The 20019-nt window shown below is 34.7% G+C and overlaps 1 protein-coding gene across 2 annotated transcripts; it reads right to left on the bottom strand.

Moving 5' to 3' along the window:
• Positions 1–252: 252 nt before the first annotated feature.
• Positions 253–19538, bottom strand: lman1 (lectin, mannose-binding, 1). Of its 2 annotated transcripts, none has more exons than XM_006627141.3 (13): positions 19304–19538; positions 16029–16183; positions 15824–15931; positions 14524–14585; positions 13400–13499; positions 13024–13147; positions 12810–12868; positions 12031–12163; positions 11240–11427; positions 10791–10861; positions 3505–3658; positions 3108–3229; positions 253–2473 (listed from the first exon to the last, which is right to left on the bottom strand). In XM_006627141.3, exons 1-13 carry the CDS (start codon positions 19500–19502, stop codon positions 2437–2439), a joined length of 1512 nt encoding a protein of 503 aa, XP_006627204.1. In that variant the 5' UTR covers positions 19503–19538; the 3' UTR covers positions 253–2436. The 2 variants fall into 2 exon arrangements, with proteins under 2 accessions (XP_006627204.1, XP_015195644.1); XM_015340158.2 differs by having other exon boundaries at positions 11240–11424.
• Positions 19539–20019: the final 481 nt, after the last annotated feature.

The following is a 20019-nucleotide window of genomic DNA, read 5'->3' as shown; positions in this document are numbered from 1 at the left end:
AGTTTTCAGAACTGTACTGTCACCACCGCAAAAACACAGAAGACATTACGGTGTTTATGATGTTGTGGGTATTAAGAATCATGAAATAGTATATACAGACCTGGAGAGGTCAGTTCCTTATTTCATACTATTAAAATCATACACATGCAGTGCAGATTAATTTCTTAATTTATCACATCGATGCATTCTATTTCCAATTTCATCACAACATTTCTATGGATTTTTACCACATTAACACTTTTACTAAATAAATTATGGAAACCAGCACTGATGCATATTTTAATAGAAAGCTATAAGCACAACATGACTAACATCAATATTTACTTTCAACATTTATTTCTTATAACCAGGATGAAAGAAAAATATTGTCTGGGATGGCAGCATAAAACGTAATTCCATTCAGTACTCAAATTTCAAAGTACAGAGAAACAGGAAGGCATGTAAGCAATAGCGTAGAGACAGGAACCAATCTTTAACTTCAATATCAATACTGGTAGTGGCCATTTGGCTAATCAAAAGGAATATTTTTAATGGTAGTTTATAAAGCTTTGTAATGGCAGAAATCACTGACACTTAAGCAGTGGTGAGAGAACAGAACAGAGATAACCGAAGAGTTTGACCACTTGCAAGCTGAGCATCGTTACAGCACTATACTGAACATGGCACTGATGCCATGCCTTCGTCCCTGAGTTGTAATGTTGTACCTCACAACTTAGAAGTTGTAAAAGTTACCTTGGCTTTACAGGCAGCTTATTTTGTATTTTTTCTACACATTTTACCACTACTGTTTCCAGCTTTATTTAGAATTCAAAAGTCTTATGGTTCAAAATGTAGTCTTATCTGAAAATTAAGAATTTAGAAGACAATTCAAAAACAGATGTTCTTTATATGTGACCTAAGATTGCGTTTTTCCCCTGCATATGAAGTGAAAAGGTTAAGTCAGGCATCGCTTCACTCCCAGTTAAAATGTATTCTTCTGGCTACATCCACAGAGGAACCACTTTACTTTTGGGACTGGAGAGTGAAAAACATGCAGTAGGCGTTAAAGTTACCTGGACAGGACCAGATTTAACCTGACCTTCCTGTATCTAGTTTCGTGACTGTCTGCATATTAGGTTCACTCAGTGCAAGCAGGGCTCTTAGAAACATGCAGGTGTCAGCGATGCAAAATTTAGACTCAAGAGGGTGCAGAGAAACACCACTGCAGAACTCATACTGGAGAAGAACTCTGCAGTCAAGGCTCTTTACAAAATTTTACAGAGCACAACTAAGTACGTACATATTTGAGCAAATAAAACAGCAGAAAATTCTCTAAGAAAAGTCAGAAAACCAAAGAACCATTCCTATCCATTCTAGAAGTGAGGTTTTAAACTCCGCTTTGGAATTTATGCACTACCCCACACTGTAACTCAAAGTTCATGTGTATACAATCAAGACTACAATACCAATTTACAGTATATTTGTTGAAAACACTGACAGGAGCCAATTGTTCATACTGTTGCAACTTAAACGAGCAGTAAAATCGAAGAATCTCTAGCAGGCAAAAAAGGGTTTAATGGAAACTCTCGGAATAAGGTCACATGAAAAAATCCAGTTTTGTCTTTTTTCACTTCTCTGTGTTCTAAATGCTGTTCCAAATGTAGATCAAAAAATAGCTGAAAAAAATTCAAGTCACTGTCAAAAACTTGCTTAGTTTTCTGCAAGAGTTACCATCCTGGTTTAGCAGAATCCGCTTTTTTGATTTGACTAATAAAGAGTTCCATTCAAGTTCTTTTGAAAGAAAATCTACTTTAAACATTTCAGCTATAGTATATACATCAACTGAAATGTTTTAGCTGAACTATAGAAAGGTTTACATCATTTTAAATTGTTAATTGTGGATCTATGAACTGATATTTATGACTTCTCATTTTAAAAATTGCAATGCAAATGTAAAGAATTGTGTTGAAACCTGAAAATAGCACTGATTTAGAAAACAAAATAACTAACCACCAGCTGTTAATTTTAAATGCTGCTTTGGGACTTCTCAAGAGCAATTCACAGAATTCATTAGATGTAATACCTGCTTACATAACATCTATGTCTGCTTCATTTTTCTAGAATTCACCATAGCTTTGTAAGCTACGTGTATGGACAGTGGTTAACAAATTTTGTTATAATGGACAATTTCTATAAGAAAATCTGACTGAATTATAACAGCATAACACACAGGAGAAAACAAATCCTTAACAAAACATTTCCAAACATTCTTTGAAAACTTCACGTACATCTTTGATCAAACATACCAAGAAAAATATTTTGAACTTAAAATTTTATAATTGTCTTCACCAATATTCTTTAAGTACAATAATTTAACTTTTGAGAAAAAAATTAAAAATTGACATCATTCACACAATTCTTTTTTTAGATTTTTCCACAGATAAACAGGGGTTTTCATCAAAAAAACTTCTTGGCAGCTGCTTCTTGTCGACTTCTGCAAAATAAATATATGCATAAATATGTACAGCTCAGCAGCTTTTGTTTAACCAACCATTTTCATTAGTTAATGATGAAGTATCAAATCTTTTGTCCCCCATCATATAAATTCTATTATTTTCATGAGATAAGAAAAGCTACTGTTCACAATAAGGAAAGGCCTGGCCAGCATATAGGTAAAGTAGTATAACAGGTAAAACTGTTGGAATATATGCATTTTTCAGAGTTTATCCATTATAAATTAAGAGATTTTCACCTGACCCAAAGTGATCTGCCTGTCTGCAGCCACTTGAGAGCACTGCGATTAAGCCCGTTTAGAGGACCAGGGCAGGACTCATTAAGCATCTTTTCAAACTTCCCTGTGTTAGATCACAAGTCGGAACAGCAGAAAAGGTCCCTTTTATGAATACAGGTGAGGCCTCAGCCTCCAGACATTGCTGGTTTGAATCTGGAACAAGTCTTGAGCTATCCATGATCATGTTAGGATCCCCCCAGCTGTAGCCAACAATTAGATGAGTGTAGCAGAGATTTGATATTTTAATGATATTTTATATACAATATTTCTAATTCCCTTTCAATACATAGCCTACCATGGGGTAGGTCTTGTATAGAAATGTGCAGGACATACTCACCTGTACATTATGTAACCAATGAACAAGACCGTCTGAGCCGCAACAAACATGATGAAGTGAGCAGTGGAAAGGCATGATGGGAATGGAGGAATGTCTGGGCATTTAGTCTTTTCACCTGGCCCCTACATACAAAAAGAAATCACTATAGATAAGTACAAAATAATACTTTATTTAGCACAGGGCAATTTTCAAATGCACGAATAAAAGTAAAAGCACAATAAACATATCAAAATTAACATTTGAAAACAAAGGACAGAAACCATAACCAACATAATAAATCAATTTTCATCTGCAAGTTGTGCTTCAGGCACATACATTTTGTCCTTTCCCAGAAATACAGTATCTACAGTACCCATGTTTTTCATAATAACGTGCCTAGATCTGAATATGCACTTACCCCATTACGCTGTATTAAATGGTCAAGGTCTCTTTTCACCAAATGAATGTGCTCCTTAATGTCATTGAAGTGCTGGACAGTCTCATAGGTTCCTGCTGAGTTCCCTTGGTTATGGACAGAGCCCACTTGTCTCATTGTATCCGACAAAGAACCCCTGAAACAAAATCGTACAGCTCTGTAAAAAAATCTCACAAATTTAAAGTGACATTATTCTATAACTTGCATTTTCTTTGTCAAAGATGGAACAATAGTTAAGTGATAGTCAGTTTTGATAACCTACTGTTTCACAGTATACCATGTTATAAAATAAAGACATCTATAGTTCTTATTAACAGATCTGTAATGCAAATTAAAATTGAGTTAGTTAAAATGTCAATTAAAATATTAATTTTGTACATGCAGAACTGAAACAATATTATTCATATCATATTCAACATTGTTTAAACAACATGTTGAGAATATATGCCTTTGCCTTTTCCTTCTCTTCATAAATCCTTAGCATGCCTCAGATAAAACTGTTAGGACAGAGGATCCAATATTTATCAAGATTAAACACGTCACACCAGATACCAGGCAAACTTCCAGTGGTTATCTGAGCCACAACTGTTTCTTACTCAGTTCTTATCAGTATAAAATCAAAATAAAGCAAATGCCATTTCCATCTAAGTATGGTAAGTATGGTAGTTTTTGTATTCATCCACACAGTGAAAATAATTCCAATTCCTGCATATGATTTATGCAAAAATGCTGGAGAAAACCTCTAACTTTCAGAAATGTTTGTCATATCTTTTCTAAGTTGATAAGGAAGACTTTTAGGCATTATTTCTGATCATAACTGAAATTGCTCTGCAACAGAATTACATTATACTGCAGTGGTGTATTTGTAATTTCATCACAATGTAACAGTGCTTGAGAAGCCAGTAGATGCAGGCTCTGAGCATGGATTAATTATTACCTCACCACTTAACAAGCAATATTAAGTCTTAGAAACTGGCATTAGGTCTCGTTGTGGCACTTCAAGTAAAGGGACTTGGAATCACTACAGAACTTCCTTATAAAACCTATATTTTAAAGCTTTATGCTACAGCTTGAAGTCTGTGCCTTCCTTAATCTTTTGATCCTTTTCTTCTCTAGCTCTCAAATGGCCATGCTCCTCTTAAAAATCTTACAGTTAAAGTCAGTGCTAGTGACAAGATAAACATGATTGTTAAATTAATCCTTTCTCAAGACACATGCTCCGTCAGTAAATATTTTTTAATTAGTATCTCCTACTTACTTTAAGGTTTCTCCTCTGTTTTAAAGAAGATTAGTGAGACATTTCTCATGTGGCTTTTAATCCCTACCCTACTAATAAAGTAATCACACAATCATGATTTTGATCTTTGAACGATTGTCTCCTGTTAATCTGTCTTGAATCCTGCAGAATATTTCATTTGGGTCTTCTTAACCCTACACGGAAAAATCAGATCTATTAAGTTGGCATTTTGTTCTGATCTTGACATCTGTTAAAATAAAATGAGATGTCTTATGTTTTAATCACAGCTAGACTTTACAAATTAAATATATAAAATACAACAATACTTCAGAATTTCACTTTATCGATTCCTGCAGCAGTCGTTACACTTACATTATACAGCATCTGTTTTCGTCTTGCATATATCAGTATTTCACTGCAATTTTGTTATTTCTACGTAACATTATAAATACACAAATACACTACAGCTCGGAATATGATTCCAGGCATTAAAACTTCAGTCTGATTTTTAACCATTTAGATAGCCTTGTGTTCCTTTAGAAGATACTCGAATATTTGGAAAGAAACCTTAACACATCACTCCTGCTTATTTGTTCCTGTGGGAAAAAACATAATTGTTTTTAATATAGCACCATGAATTGTAAATATACCTTTTAATTATTTTAATCACTCTCAACTTGCCTTCACATTTCCTTTTAAAATCCACACTGTATCCTCCAAAATTACAAAATTACTTCATACTGTAGGTCTCTGCCTGCATTTGCAAACTGCAATTATTGCATTAACATCTAATTTTGAATACAACATAAGTAGACTAGTATTCCTTTTAGTTTTTACTAAAATACACCACCAGTTATGCAAGAAAAAGTTTAAAGCATGCAAGCCTCTTCACTTTAAAAGTTCAGAAAGAATGCAAAAGAATTACCAAATAATTAAAGTAAGAGTAGTGCTGTAAAAGGCATTTGGATTATCCTGTCCTGTTTGTGGTAACTGTTCTGTTAAAATGTGCTGAATTAAGACCCTTTCATTATTACTAGACTTACAGGGGTACTGCAATGCTATTTTTATAATTCGAGTTTAGAAAGAACCAGCACTGATGAATGCATTGGAAACCACAATAAAAGTAAAATGTAAACTGGAGGTTTTACACATTACTGTGTACATCACAAAATAGACAAAGTTTCCAGGTATGCGCAGCACCATATTCTGTGATTCAGAATGAGGCAACAAACCTTCCTGTCATGTGAGGTGGCCATATTATATTATAAACAAGCAGCAGGCCTGTGAATACATATCTTTTAATCCAGTAGAAAAATTGCTCTTGTCTTTTTTGCTGATAAATACTACTTACTTGCTAATTCTGCATGCAGATCATGTTGGAACATTTCTGCAGTGAAATGTCAGCCACGCAACCTTTACTTATTTGCTTATACATCGCATTACATTAGTCATTATGGTGACTAGTGAGCAGGAAGAGCCGCTTTACATCACAATTCGCACAATCTTTCGCTCTCATCCGTGGCAAGACCAAGAGATTGCAACGACATTGGGACCATACGGTACTTAAACAAAGTTCATGATTTTGTGCTTAATTTGAAATTTGTAAATTGTTTGGTACCATCAACAAATGTATTTTGTTACTGAAATTTAACAACCAGTCTAAGAAATTGGGACTGTTGTTCCCCTTTAACAGTTCAGATGAGATGTAAAGGTTGCCTTACTATTGGGGAATGTTAAGTTAAGCAATCATTTATATTTTTCAAGTCACATCAACTGGACGTTGGGAAAAAATGGATCCTCTTTACATGTAGTCAGTTAACTACATTTTAATACTATGCAATTTTTATTTATTTATTTTTCTGTAATTTACATAAAACCCTAAATTAAAAAAAACTATCGTGAAGACTCATTACTGCCAGGTAAACTTGCATGGTGGCCATACAAATCATGTATATCTTAATAAATGAAGATTACTCTCTCCAATTAAATAAAGTAATTTTAGAATTACAAGACAATGATTACAATTCTGTAAAAAGAAAAGAGAAATGGGGAATTCCAAGACATGTAGAAAATGCACGAATCAACTACCACCTTGGAATAAGTTCTTAAAATGAGAGTAAATCAAGCTTCTGGGGAGTTTAAAAAGTGCATTTTCTTTAGAATGTAGCCATGTAAAACATGAACAAGTGCTTGAAGGATAACTTGGATTACTAAAATGAAATTGAAATTATTTAAAAACTTCAACTAGAGTTATTTAAGGAAAGAAAATTGAAAAGACGTGTAAGCATTTTCTCATACAATCAAAGGAATGTTCACTGAGAAAGTCCTTTGGTTAACCAAAGTTACTTTGGCGTATTAAAAAAAAGAAAATCTAATCTTCTTAATAAAAAGCACATCTTAAAATTAAGATCATGTTTCTGATGAAATTACATTTTCTTACGCTGTATTATTGCTGCCAGGAGGAATGTTTTTTTTTTCTCTTTTTCAAAATGTAAGATGATTAGAAATTTTAAGACTACTGACAAAGGAAATTGATTGGAGAAAATAAGTATGTACTCCTCTGGGAATAAAGCATCAAGAAAGCAATCAGATGATGCTCATGTTCTTGTATATAGAATGGATAGAATTTAAAAAGAGGGTGTAATCCTTCAAGTATATTTACAGCACTAAGATGTGACCTTCAGACTTCTGACTCTCACTGCTTTGTGTAAAAAGAAAAACATCCCAAAGCTGGGCAAATGACCAAAACAAAATCTAATCTATTTTCTTAGCAAAAAAACTTAAAGAATATTAGAAATAAAGCTCTCTTAAATAAGCAAGTGAACATTTATTAAATGGTCTAGTCTTTATCTACTGGAAAGGACCTACTTAACATTAAAGAGACAAATCTCAATCACCACAATAAAACCTAAGCTTAGGGAACTGAGATTGAGAAAATCACAAACAAAAGTATGAAAGGACTTTATGTATCATGAACTAGACAAAGAAATGAACTATAATCACAATTCAATATCACAACAATTTAATCGCTTAAGATGCGATTAGTTTGTCAAGCTCAATTTTTATGTGTGCAGTGTACAGTAAATTATCATCCAACAACATTCACAGCTCTCAATTCAACTGTTTTGTTTTGTCAACAAGTGTTGCTGTGAAAATTAATGAGATGTATTATGCAAGTCTCAGAACAAGAGCCTACAGATAACTAACACCAATGCAACATATCTAACATTATGTAGACTAGAACTGAAAAAAAGCAACAAAGCTTCAGCAAAGCTGTCAAATAACATTAAGTTGTTTTTAATAAGCACTACTAAATTAAAATGTACACCCGCCAGAAAAATGCTAGCTTTTTTCATGTCCATTTGTTTAAATCCCTACATGATCCATGTACGTCTAAGAAACTTGTATTTTACAAGACACACCTTTCAGAATAATGTTATATAAATTTTAAGAGCTGTTGTAACAGACTAGGGGAATGTCAATATTAATTAGCTTTAGCAGTTTCACAACAGCAGAGAGCAAACTGTCTGAACAAATCTAATTATGCTTTGCATACATGTACACTGTATGCAAACTTAACATCCACAGACTCCCCAAGTTGATTTTATATGTACAGAGCAATTGGCCAGCCTTGAGTAAAACAAGATCACACAATGTAGGAACAGAAGAAATTTCAACCTTCCTGCACCAATTACAATCAAACATTAATGTACTAAAACATCAATATTTGCTAGTTCAATTTTCAGGATTTCAAGCAAAATTTTCCAGTGTTCACTCTTTCCACATTCGCAGACCAAACTTATCTATTTGTGGGCTGCACAGCAGGAGATCAGTATTTCACTTGACCTGCATCAGTCTCTGTTAACACTACAAAGAGTTAATGTTTACGTAGCAATAGATCATGGATTATGTTTCACTCAGTTTCATTTAGAAAATCCATGTTCCCATCAGTTTTCACAGTCTCATTTCTTATTTATTTTGCAGAAAAGTATAAGAAAAGAAATAAGAGAACTGGACAAATTGCAGGAGTAATACAGTTGGCAGAGAGGGACTAAAGTAAGTACACAATCTAATTTTTGTCTATTTGTGTGCTGTAATAACATTTATTACAGTCCAGTAACATTGCATTTCCTATAGTAATAAAAACAAGATGCAAAGTCACGAAAAAGTGCTCTACTAGGATTGAAAAAAACCTCTAATACTAGGTAATAATAAGAAAAATTCCTTACACTTATATATAGAGGTTTTCTGGATATTCTACTCATAGCACTTTATACAGTAGGTAATGGGGACTCCCATCCACTACCATCAATATGTAGGCCCCACCTGGATGAGGCACTTTGCAGCAGCCAAAGTGCGCCAGTACTCTCACCATACATCAGCTATCAGTAGGAAGGAGAAAAGAGTAATGAATCCAATTGAGATGGGGATTTTAAGGAGGCCATGACTGGTAAAGGCTAAGGGTACATTTGGCCAGGATGCTGGAGTAAGACCCCTACTCTTTTCGAGAAAAACCCTAGCATTTTTAATGACCACAAAGAGTCAGGATCTTGGTTTTACGTCTCATCCGAAGGACGGCCCCCTTTTAAAACAATACTGTAAAAAAAGTTGTTATAAGCTTTTTCTAATATAAAAGCTTTAATATAATCACAGTGATCTAATCTGTTTGCACATGCAACTTGAATTATAGGGGGAAAAACAACACTAAGTTTCCAGTTCATTAGAACTACTTACTACCAATAAATAATAATACTGTTTCTGAAATCATTAAATGTTCTAACAATTTTTTTACAAAAAAAGTCTTTTTAAAAAGTGGCATAGGAAAAGCTTATTTTGCAAGCTGTGGAAGAATACCCTATTTTCTTCAAGAGGTATTATAATCCACATTTGTGAATTCATGCATGAATTCATTCGCTGAAACCTCAAGGTACCTAACCCTCTCAAATACCAAGTTTTTCTGATAACAGCATACTACATGGAAAGACTGACAAAAATGGAAAACCTAAAAATTGTAAATAAGTAAAACTGATGATTAAAAACAAATGTATATCCTATAATAATAAAGAGCATATATACAAATAACTAAAGTCTCAGTACTTTAGCAACACTATAAAACCATATCACTATGAAATCCATATTAACTGAAAAGGACAGATGTTACTTGGTTTACATATCTATATAGTCTTAAATTGTACTACCTGCATGCTTTAACATATTTGTTCTTTATTACAATACCATTTGAGCTACAGTACATGTTTATTTCACAATCATGTTAACCAGAGCAAAAAGAACAAACATGTTATTGACAATGGGTTGTAAACAGATGCAAAGTGATGTTACATTTGGTGGAAGAATTTAAAATCTCATATATAATCAGGATTAGCCGAGTCAAAAGCAGCGTTACAAGATTTTAATTTGAGTCCACTGGTAAACACAAAAGCACAACATGTAACCTGTATCTGTTCAATATTTAATCTGTATTAGACCATAACTCATCCTAAATGCTGTTGTTAAGCTATCAAGTGAGATGAAACAATTTCTAGACAGGAGCTAAGGGATGCATCTACATATAGTTACTCAGAATTTACAAGAAGGTCAGTAAATATAAATTTGTCTCCTATAAATTAGAAATTAAAACAGTATATTTAATTTTCTGAAATTAATCTTTCTTTCTTTAAATGAAAAATAATTTTAAATCTTGTATGAACTCTAAATGCAGCTATTAAATGAAATTTTAGCAAAACGTCTGTATAATATACAAGAGATCCAGCATGAATTCAAGAAATACAATTGTTTAGCCCACAGACAATGATTAGTGCACATAATATTTGTAAAATCCCTAACTGAGTACCCTCCTATGAAGAGTTTACATGCAGATATACCTGCATTAGATCTGAAATATCCTTCTTAACACACTTGTTTCTGTTATTATGCATAAAATAAAAGCAGCAGCCAACAGAGTATTGGTGCAGTTATTCATCAGAAGTGAAAAAACTAAAAATAGTAGGAGGAGAAGTTTGTTTTTCTTTACCTGATCTCATTTAGGCTTTTCATCACTTCTTGTTGCGTTGTAACTATTGTGTCAAGTTCTTGAGTGGGAATCTTGAAAGAAAATGGATATGTACAATAGGCATTTAAGTAAAACAAATGATTTAATATTCAAACACATTTGATAAGTGTATAATACCTGCATCACAGTGTCTATCAGATCTTTTCCATATTAAAGAAGAGAATCTCACTCTTCAGGAGGCTATAGTCACTAAAGCTTATGATGTCAAAATGCCTTGCTGTTTTATCAGGAAGCCTCCACCATTTTATTATTTTTTTTATCGCTTTTATCGTGAAAGTTTTATCGCTTTTGCATAAACTAAAAGTAGGACAGAAGAGAAGAACAGGGGAAAAAATAACCCCGTGGGAATACAGTAGGAATCTATAAGGAAGTTAAAAGTTTGTGCATGACAACACATTAACTGTACATACCTGTCCTGGCTGTCCCTGCGCTCCCCTTCGGCTGATCTCGTCAGTGACCACAGACACATATCGCCTCTGCTCATCCAGAATCATGCTTAGCTGACGGTGCAACTGCTTGATCTCCAGATGGATCCTGTTTTGGCCTTCAAACACCTGCCGGATCTCTCTGTCATTCACACTCTCGTACAGGTCCTCTACTGAAAAAACATTGTCGTGGCAACGCACGACAATTCTCTTTTTAAAAACTGGCATAGGAAAACAAACTATGCATGAGGTAGCATTGTTCAGTGATGATTAATTTTAAACCAGACAGTTCTGTATACATGTAAAGATCATCTTTTTGAATGTATCTGACATACTTAAAGCAACTTCTGTATGCAATTTGTTGGTCAGTCATTCAATTGGATAATTAAGTGTTTGAAATACAAAAAATAAATAAGGATTTATTAATCATTAAGCATACATATAGTATAGTCGCAAGGAAATGCATCCCAATATAAAAATCTGATGAACTGCTCACAATACCATCAAAGTAAGAACAATGAAATTCCACCACTGTGATCTACAGATCAATGCCACATAATCATGTATAAAAACCATACTTTAAATTATAACCATTCATTCTAATAATATAAATTTTACATTGAGCTACAGTTCAATAAGAATTGAACTGGATTAGCAAAATATAAAGGTGCTGGTTGGACCAACATTCTGCAAATGAGCAAAGTAAAAAAGCCACTGTTTAAGTAACATTGGAATAAACAGCAAAGGCAATCCACACAGCAAATCAAAGTACTGACCAGCTTCTCCTTGGACATCTGGATGTTCTTTCTGAAATTCTTCCTTCTTCTTGTCAAGCTCCTGTCGAAAGCTTTCGAACTCCTCTTGATACTTGTCCTTTTCTTCTTTAGGAATTTCAGCTTCTGGAGGAGGCTTAAAGAATTAAATGAAAACATAAAACATTTAACTAACAAGTGCCTTTTAAATGACTGAAAAACTGCAAGTTGGTGCAAATTTCCATTGAGGAGAATTCAAAAGGATATATAACATTCAAAATAATCAGGAGGTTTACTATCTAGATGCAAATCTTGTTTTGAAAGATCACTGCAAAGCAAGATTTCTGAAAAATGCTTGGATATTGATACAAAAACTGTAATTTCGGTAAACTGAGCATTCATTCAACAGCATTCCTCCTCAGTTTTCAATAAGCTCTAATTTTAAGAATTGTATTTTGGGGAACTAAAACCAAATTCAAACTAAATCATTAATCTGAGGGATAATTTTCATTATTTTTTGTTATATACTGTAGATTATAAAGCATTGTTGTTGTAATATCTTATAAGTATTTCTAAACTATAAAAACTAGGGTGCAGAATAGGGTTTCGGCAAGACTTTTGATCTTGATTCTAATTGGTTTAGAATGGTTTTATGGTTCTTATCTTGATTCTACATCAGGTTTCACAAGCAGCATCAATGCTACAACAGTTTCCTACAGTATACCATGCTGTATTGTCCTAAAACAAATTATGTCATTGTTTCTGTCACCCTCATTTTTCTGATTGAGATTTAAAAACAATACCGGTTTTTGTCCTGGTTCTGTTAATCTGAATGTCAAGAAGGACAGCACATCATGATCATCTGCAAAAAAAGAAACAGATTTAAGCTACTGTACAGGCAATAGAAAAATCATTTTGAAAATCAAATGAAAAATTATTCATTTGTCTCAGATTTTATCACTGAATTTACACACCCTGAAGGACAATGAGTCCTTCAATGAGAAACTGGAAACTTACCAGCCAGCCCTCCTGTAGCTGCTGAAATCCCAAAATGCCCTTCCCTTGGGATATGCATATTTTCAATTTTGGCACAGAATTCATAATCATCCTTATCTGGAGTAAAGCCATTGTTTATCATAACCTGAAAAAAAGTTGAAAAAAAATAAATATTGTAAAGTTTAGCATTAAAATACAAGAAGCTGATACTGCTTTTTCTTTCTTGACACTGAAGAGCCCAACTGGATAGAGAAACAGAATAATGCCAAAATACCAGCAGAAAATAACACTTGAGTTTCAAGCAATTCCACTTATTTCCAGTAATTTCAGAGAGGTGTATAGAATGACTGTACAGTTAGGGACTCATTCTCTTAGATTCCGTTTATGTGGTTCTTACCGTCAATGACTTCTGGTAGTATGTGATTTTGGCTCTGACTGGATAGGGCTTGTTTCGGAAGTCTCTCAGGCATGTTCCCAGGGCTTGAGTTGAACCATCACTATAGGATTAAAGTAAAAAAAAAAACAGTACCAAAACAAAAAACAAAAAAAACTAAATGAAACAAAATGTACAATTCTGAACTGACAATGGCATTCTTATTAATCTTGCATGTAAATATATTCTCACTTATAACAGATCTATTTTTGCCATGAGCAAATCAGAAGCACAAATACATTTATAATGTCTACATAAATGAATGTGGCTAAACATTAAAAACATCCTATTAATTTCCCTTCCCTGTAGCATAGACATGGTCCAGTTTCATAAAAGCTAAATCTCTTCCAGCTTTAGTTTAATTTGTTTCTATTCAAACACCAATCTTTTAAACAGTTAAATGAAATGTTTGCTTATACCAGGGTACCGATGGGAATGTCATAAATGTATTTCACCCCATACACTTAGGTGAGTTGCACATGCAAACATTACAGAAGTCAACTAACCCGTTTTCCATCTGTTCAAATTAAGATGCAGAAATAAGGGCTGTAAAACTCAAAACATTTGACTAATGTAGCAAGAGCCTGCACTTCAACTTGAATAATGAGTCTTTGAAAAAGTTCTTCAGGATCAACTAACCTATTCCTTTTTTTTTGTTGTTTTAAATAGCACTTTTCCCCATCAGAAACAAACCCCTTCTGTATATGCCTCATCCACCACTGATGGGAAGCAAGCACCAGCATGGTAGCCCCTTTACGTACCCAATAAGGTACAGAAGTGATAAATTACATTACCAGTTGAATCTGTAACTTGAGAGTAAACTCAATGCCTTCGTTAAATGTTTTTTCTCCCCCACAGTGTACCATAGGATAAATATACCAGGAAATTATGAATAAGGAAGTACCTCAACATTGCAAACAGAGAAATACCATAATATTTCAAGTTTTCTAAAGTCATTATTTTTATAGCAATGCAGTCAACTGAAAGCCTAATAAAAGTAGAGTTTTAATACATGTAAGGGCGAAAGACGTCTATTTAAAGTTTAAAACTATGCTAATATGAAATGAAGGCAAAACTTATATACTTACTTCTGATGATCATAAATTAGCTTTCCGTTGTTTCCAACTATAAGAACAGCAGGGTTGTTTTTCTAAAATATAAAAATTAAGATAATACACATTAATTGTAAGACAAAAGGTTAATTTCAAGCCTTGTTTTGTATTTCAGATTTGGGAAGAAAAAACATTTCCAATATACTGCAGGAAAGAAAGTCATTAGAGCATTCAGTGTTCATCCTGCCCCATCACTAGACCACAGCTGCGCTAGCAACTGACAGGAAACACCTGTAATGACTCGGACGCAGTCAACAGTGTGTGACGACCCAATGGCAAGATTGTCAGACTCAGGAGGACCAACTGAAGGACAGCTACTGCATATCCAAATCGATGACAGATAACTGTGAAGGTACCCCTATGACTGTAAAATTTAATATCATGCTAAAATCTGTGTAAGGCCACATCAATGACCAGTGGAAGTAGCTGACAGCATAGTTGTATATGGTAATACCACAGTACAGCACATTCAAGAACACGTTCTGAGGTCTCTTACTGCCATTGCTCCATCAACTGAAATGATTATTCAATGTAATTGAAAATGGTAAAACCTGTTCCCTAAAACAAGGGCTAGTCAAGACATTCTGCTTCACCTTGGCATTAGCAGTTTGCATTCACAAGTTTAACACTGATCCAACTATTCACTGGACTGCAGTCCATCCTATGGGATAAACTGACAAAATCTGCAGGTTTGACAGCATCTTAGGAAAATGAATAAAGTAACAAATTTGTGTGCTTTGCGGACTCTTGTGATTACATTTATACTGCATTGTTTTTAGTGAAGTAGTGAGTGTGAACCTCCTGGGACGTGTACAACACCACTGTTTTTCCCAAGATTTGAGCCTTTTCATAAAGTAAAAAGCTTTCTTTTGTGCTTAAATATTGACAATTATAATAAATTATACTGGAGATGATAGAGTGTTTACTGCTTTTTTACAGGTTTGTAATCAAATTCCATTAGACAGCACCTAATTAGTCTTGTGTGTGTTATTTTCCTTTATGAAACTCATTTTCAAATGAGACCTTTTTCAGTTTCACGAAGATATTACCACTATTCATAAGCTTATCGTATTAACTTTATTTAATGCTTGCTCAATTACTTAACTGTAACAAACAAATCTGACCATTTTACATCTAAACATCTTTTACATTTACCTTATATGAATTCTTTGTTTTATCAATGTAATTCTTAAATTTATATAATTTATTTCAAGTTGCCCTAAGGAATTTATGCATTTCCTATTTTTTTATTTAGCATATTTCTTACTGCACTAACCTTCCCATCATTATCGAAAGAATCAAAGAAAATTCCGAGTCCATTCCATAGGTCAGCTGCTCCAAAGACTGGACCATCAAGCCCTTGCTCTGATGTGTACCAGATTGCCTGTTTGGAAAGAAGCAAGGCAGGAAGAATGTCCATTATACATTTATAGCTTTAAATGCTCAACAATCTTCAGATTAAATGTCAGGGAGTTACTTACAAGCCCATCAGCTCCCAGCCGACCTCTGCCAGACACTCTGAATGTTACTTCCACCTCCCAGTTTTCAAATGCAGCTGTGTTTTTTGTCCACACAGACCCTTTCTGGCTTCTCAGAGATGGGGTGATGCGGATTTGATCTGAGCTTGGGATGGCATCTGAAACATGTTGACCATATTGAATGAATGGTTTATCACAGTACTGACAGTGCATAGAACAATCTACATACCCCACAAAACCCCATGCCAAAAAAGCCAAACATGACAAACAATTTTCACCCCATCTCCAACTGACCCTTTCTTGCAAAGATTCTAGAATACGCTGTTACAATTCAGTTAAATAACAACCTCAAAAAACCTTTTCGAACCCCTCCAATCTGGCTTCCGACAGCTTCAAAGCACATAAATTGCCCTGGTCAAAGTTACTAATGATCTAATAACTTCTGATTCTGGTTCTCTTTCTATCCTTATTCTCTTGATCTCAGTGCTGCTTTCAACACTGAGAACCATGATATCTTACTTTCTCATCCTGAGACTGTGTGGAGTTTCTGACACTGTTCTTAAATAGTTCAAGTCTTAGCTCACTGTCACTTTGTCTCTCTTAGCATATGTAGGTCTGAAATCTTACTCGTTAAGTGTGGTGTTCCTCAGGGCTCGATGCTAGGCTCTCTACTTTTCAATATTTACATGCTTCCACTTGGTTGCTTTTAAGATCAACTCTCACTTCTATGGTGAAGATACCCAAATCTACATCTATACCAGACCCGACACTGATATGGCTGTTTCTATTCTAACTGTATATTTTGCATAAAAATATGGATGACTCAAAATGTCCTTCATCTAAACTGTGACCAGACTGAAGTCATGCTTTTTGGCATCCCCATCAACTTTGTAAAGTTAGTGCTGTAACCCTATCTGTGGAGGGTACTGTACTTGAACATCAGTCTAAATTGAAAAACATGGGTGTGATATTTGATTTGGGCTTGATATTTGACCTAAATGGGCAACATATTGTCAAAACACCATTCTTTCACCTCAGAAATATCACCAGACTATGTCCTATGTATTTGCTAACTGTTGCTGAAAAGCTTATCAATACATTTGTCTTCTACGGAATTGATTACTGTAATGCTCCACTTGCTTTGGTTTTTAAATCCACATTGAACAAACTCAAGTACGTCCAAAATTCAGAAGCCAGAATCCTGAATAGGTCTAGTGCTAGTGATCATATTACTCCTATCCTGGAGTCCTTGCACTGGCTTCCAGTCAGGTTTCGTGTCAACTTCAAAATGCTACAGTAGCTGTCCCCCAAACCCGTCTACACTCTATGGGTGACAGGGCCTTCTCCTGTTATGCCCCAAAGCTCTGGAACTCTTTCACTAAGGATATCAGAGAGACACCTTCCCTAAACTCCTTCAAATCTAGACTCAAACCTTCTTCTTGAGAAAGGCCTTTACTCAACTAGCAGTAGGTTTATTCCATGCTGAAAAGAGAAGAAAGCAAACACAATGTTTCGGCCTCGGAGCCTTCTTCAGGTGAAATGTTGTGTTTTCTTTCTAGTCTTTTCAGCATAGAATAGGCCTATTACTTGTTCCTTTGCAGCCTACACATGCTGATGCAGCTACCCACCTTTAATTAACTAGCTCTGTTATTTACTCCTCTGCTCCTACTGTATTCAGTACCCACACTTACTGTCTCATTGTGTATTTTCATTGTGCATATCTTGTGGATTTTTTATTGTTGTCATTCTGTAAAGCACTTTGAGAAGCCACCTTTAAAGGTGCTATATAAAATAAAAAGATTTGTAACAAATAAGTACAATTTTATATTTAAGTATTTTAATGGACTGTTTTTCTTCAGTAAATTGTGTATGACCTTCAGTTTGTGCTACAGACAAACAAAATCGACTCTACTACAGGATATTAGAAATAAGAGTTTTATTATTTAGAAATTAAAGGTAGTAAAAATCCTTGTTTGGCAAAGAAAGTATGAAAAAGATCATTTCAGGCTGTCACTTCACCCAAGCACCATGATATTTTACCTGAGGAAGAAATACTTGTCACAGAGCAGATAAAGTGAACCTACATGGACTTTGACACTGTGCAGCCACACAATACTTTAAAGTAATGAACATGGATATTGAATAAAAATGTAAACATAACAGAAATGCAAGAGCACTGACTCAACTAAAAGAAACAATTAATAGGTTTATTCCATGCTGAAAAAAAGAAGAAAGAGAACACAACGTTTCGGCCGTGGAGCCTTCTTCAGGTGCTCCACGGCCGAAACGTTGTGTTCTCTTTCTTCTTTTTTTCAGCATGGAATAAACCTATTACTTGTTCCTTTGCAGCCTACGCATGCTGACGCAGCTACCCACCTGAACTAAAAGAAACAATGTAAAGGATAAATGTGCTGAAGTCATACCTCTTGCATACAGACTAATTTTTTTTAATTTTGGTTTTAAAACTGACTGGTTTCCTTCTCTTCACCAGAGCTCTGTGCTGCTGCACAGCACAAAACAGCTTTTCCCCCAAATGTTTTAGGCAGAAAGCCATACCAGCCTTAATGTTGTAGACAGCTGCGAACTGAAATAAAGTACTTTCTACTGGAGTGGCTGCAGATAAATCCTAATATCTCAGGTTAATCTAAGAAAAGACCTCAGACACTCCATTACAGAAGTAAGTTTACATAGAAAAATTGGCAATGTTTTCTGCCATATATTTTAATAGAGTTACTTTTATCTAAGTGAAGTTCTGGAGAGTCCCAATCCAAACAGAGCTGAACAAAACAAATAGTTTATCGTTAAGCACTACTGTAACTCATGCAAATCGAGAAAAAATAACTGCAGCGCTAATTCACGGTAACAATAATACCATTACCATGCAAAGAAACACAAGTAGTGATTAATTCTACACTGAGAAGTTGAAAGAGCAAAGCACACAACGTCTCGGCTGGCAATGTAGCCTTTTTCAAGTTTATGTATATTATGATCGCCATTACGGTTTCAGATTTCATCATCAAGAGAAATGCACATGTACTGCATGCAGAGGAAATTGAACACAAATTGCATTTAATGATTTCCAATACGTTTCAGCACGGATTTTTCCAATGACAGCAGATTGCACAGTGCGCAAACAAAAAGCCAACAAGCTGTGTTATTTGTATACCTGCAATCTTTATGACGGGAAAATTGTGTTTATTATTCTGACTATATTCTGCCTATATATTAATACAGAAAAGCTATTGCTCGTGTAGTATGAATACTGCAAAAAAACTTACTTCCAGTGTGCACCCAAAAAGGAATAGTACCGTCGCTCTGCGCAAGATGAGGTCCTTTGAAACTGTATTTGTATTCAAACCGGCGATGTGGCGAGTCCTGGGAGCTCTGAACAACGTCCGCAGAAACCAGGTGAAATATTAAAGTTAATATTAATAACCTAGTTGCTACAATCAAGCACTTTTCTATGGACACCGCCATCTTTCAGTCCCACTGCTGACGTAGCGCAGACTGTAGGGGATGTCGGGAATTCCAGCACAGCCAACAGGGCGCTTTCTCATTGGACTATAGCTCGATGGTGACGTACACACTAGTCGGGGTTTGGTGCGCTGTGGTAGGTAGGGGGAGAGTTCAGTTGAGTCGTGTACTGTATATATTATTTTACTATTGCCACACCATAAAAAGCTCAGTTAATAATTTGGAATCTAAAGATGTGTTGCTTGTTGTTTGTATGGTAACTTCTTGATTGATCCATCTCGTAAGAATTATATAGCAAGTTTGAATAACAATACACGTTTTTAGATAAACTGACATAAAAAAGGTTTATGATTGCTTATTTGGTTACATTTGGTAATAAATCTATAAATTCCTAATGGCAAATAAGGATGACATAAAACTGTGTGATGACAAAAAACTACAACTTTACCCCAAATCTCAGCCATTGCCTCTGTATTTAAGGTTTGACTAATACCTAACTTTATCACATCTGTCCTAAACA

This window comes from Lepisosteus oculatus, chromosome 3 (genome assembly GCF_040954835.1).
Source record: "Lepisosteus oculatus isolate fLepOcu1 chromosome 3, fLepOcu1.hap2, whole genome shotgun sequence".
NCBI lineage: Eukaryota > Metazoa > Chordata > Actinopteri > Semionotiformes > Lepisosteidae > Lepisosteus > Lepisosteus oculatus.
The sequence above is the reverse complement of the archived record's forward strand: the minus strand, read 5'-3'. Positions and strand labels throughout refer to the sequence as shown.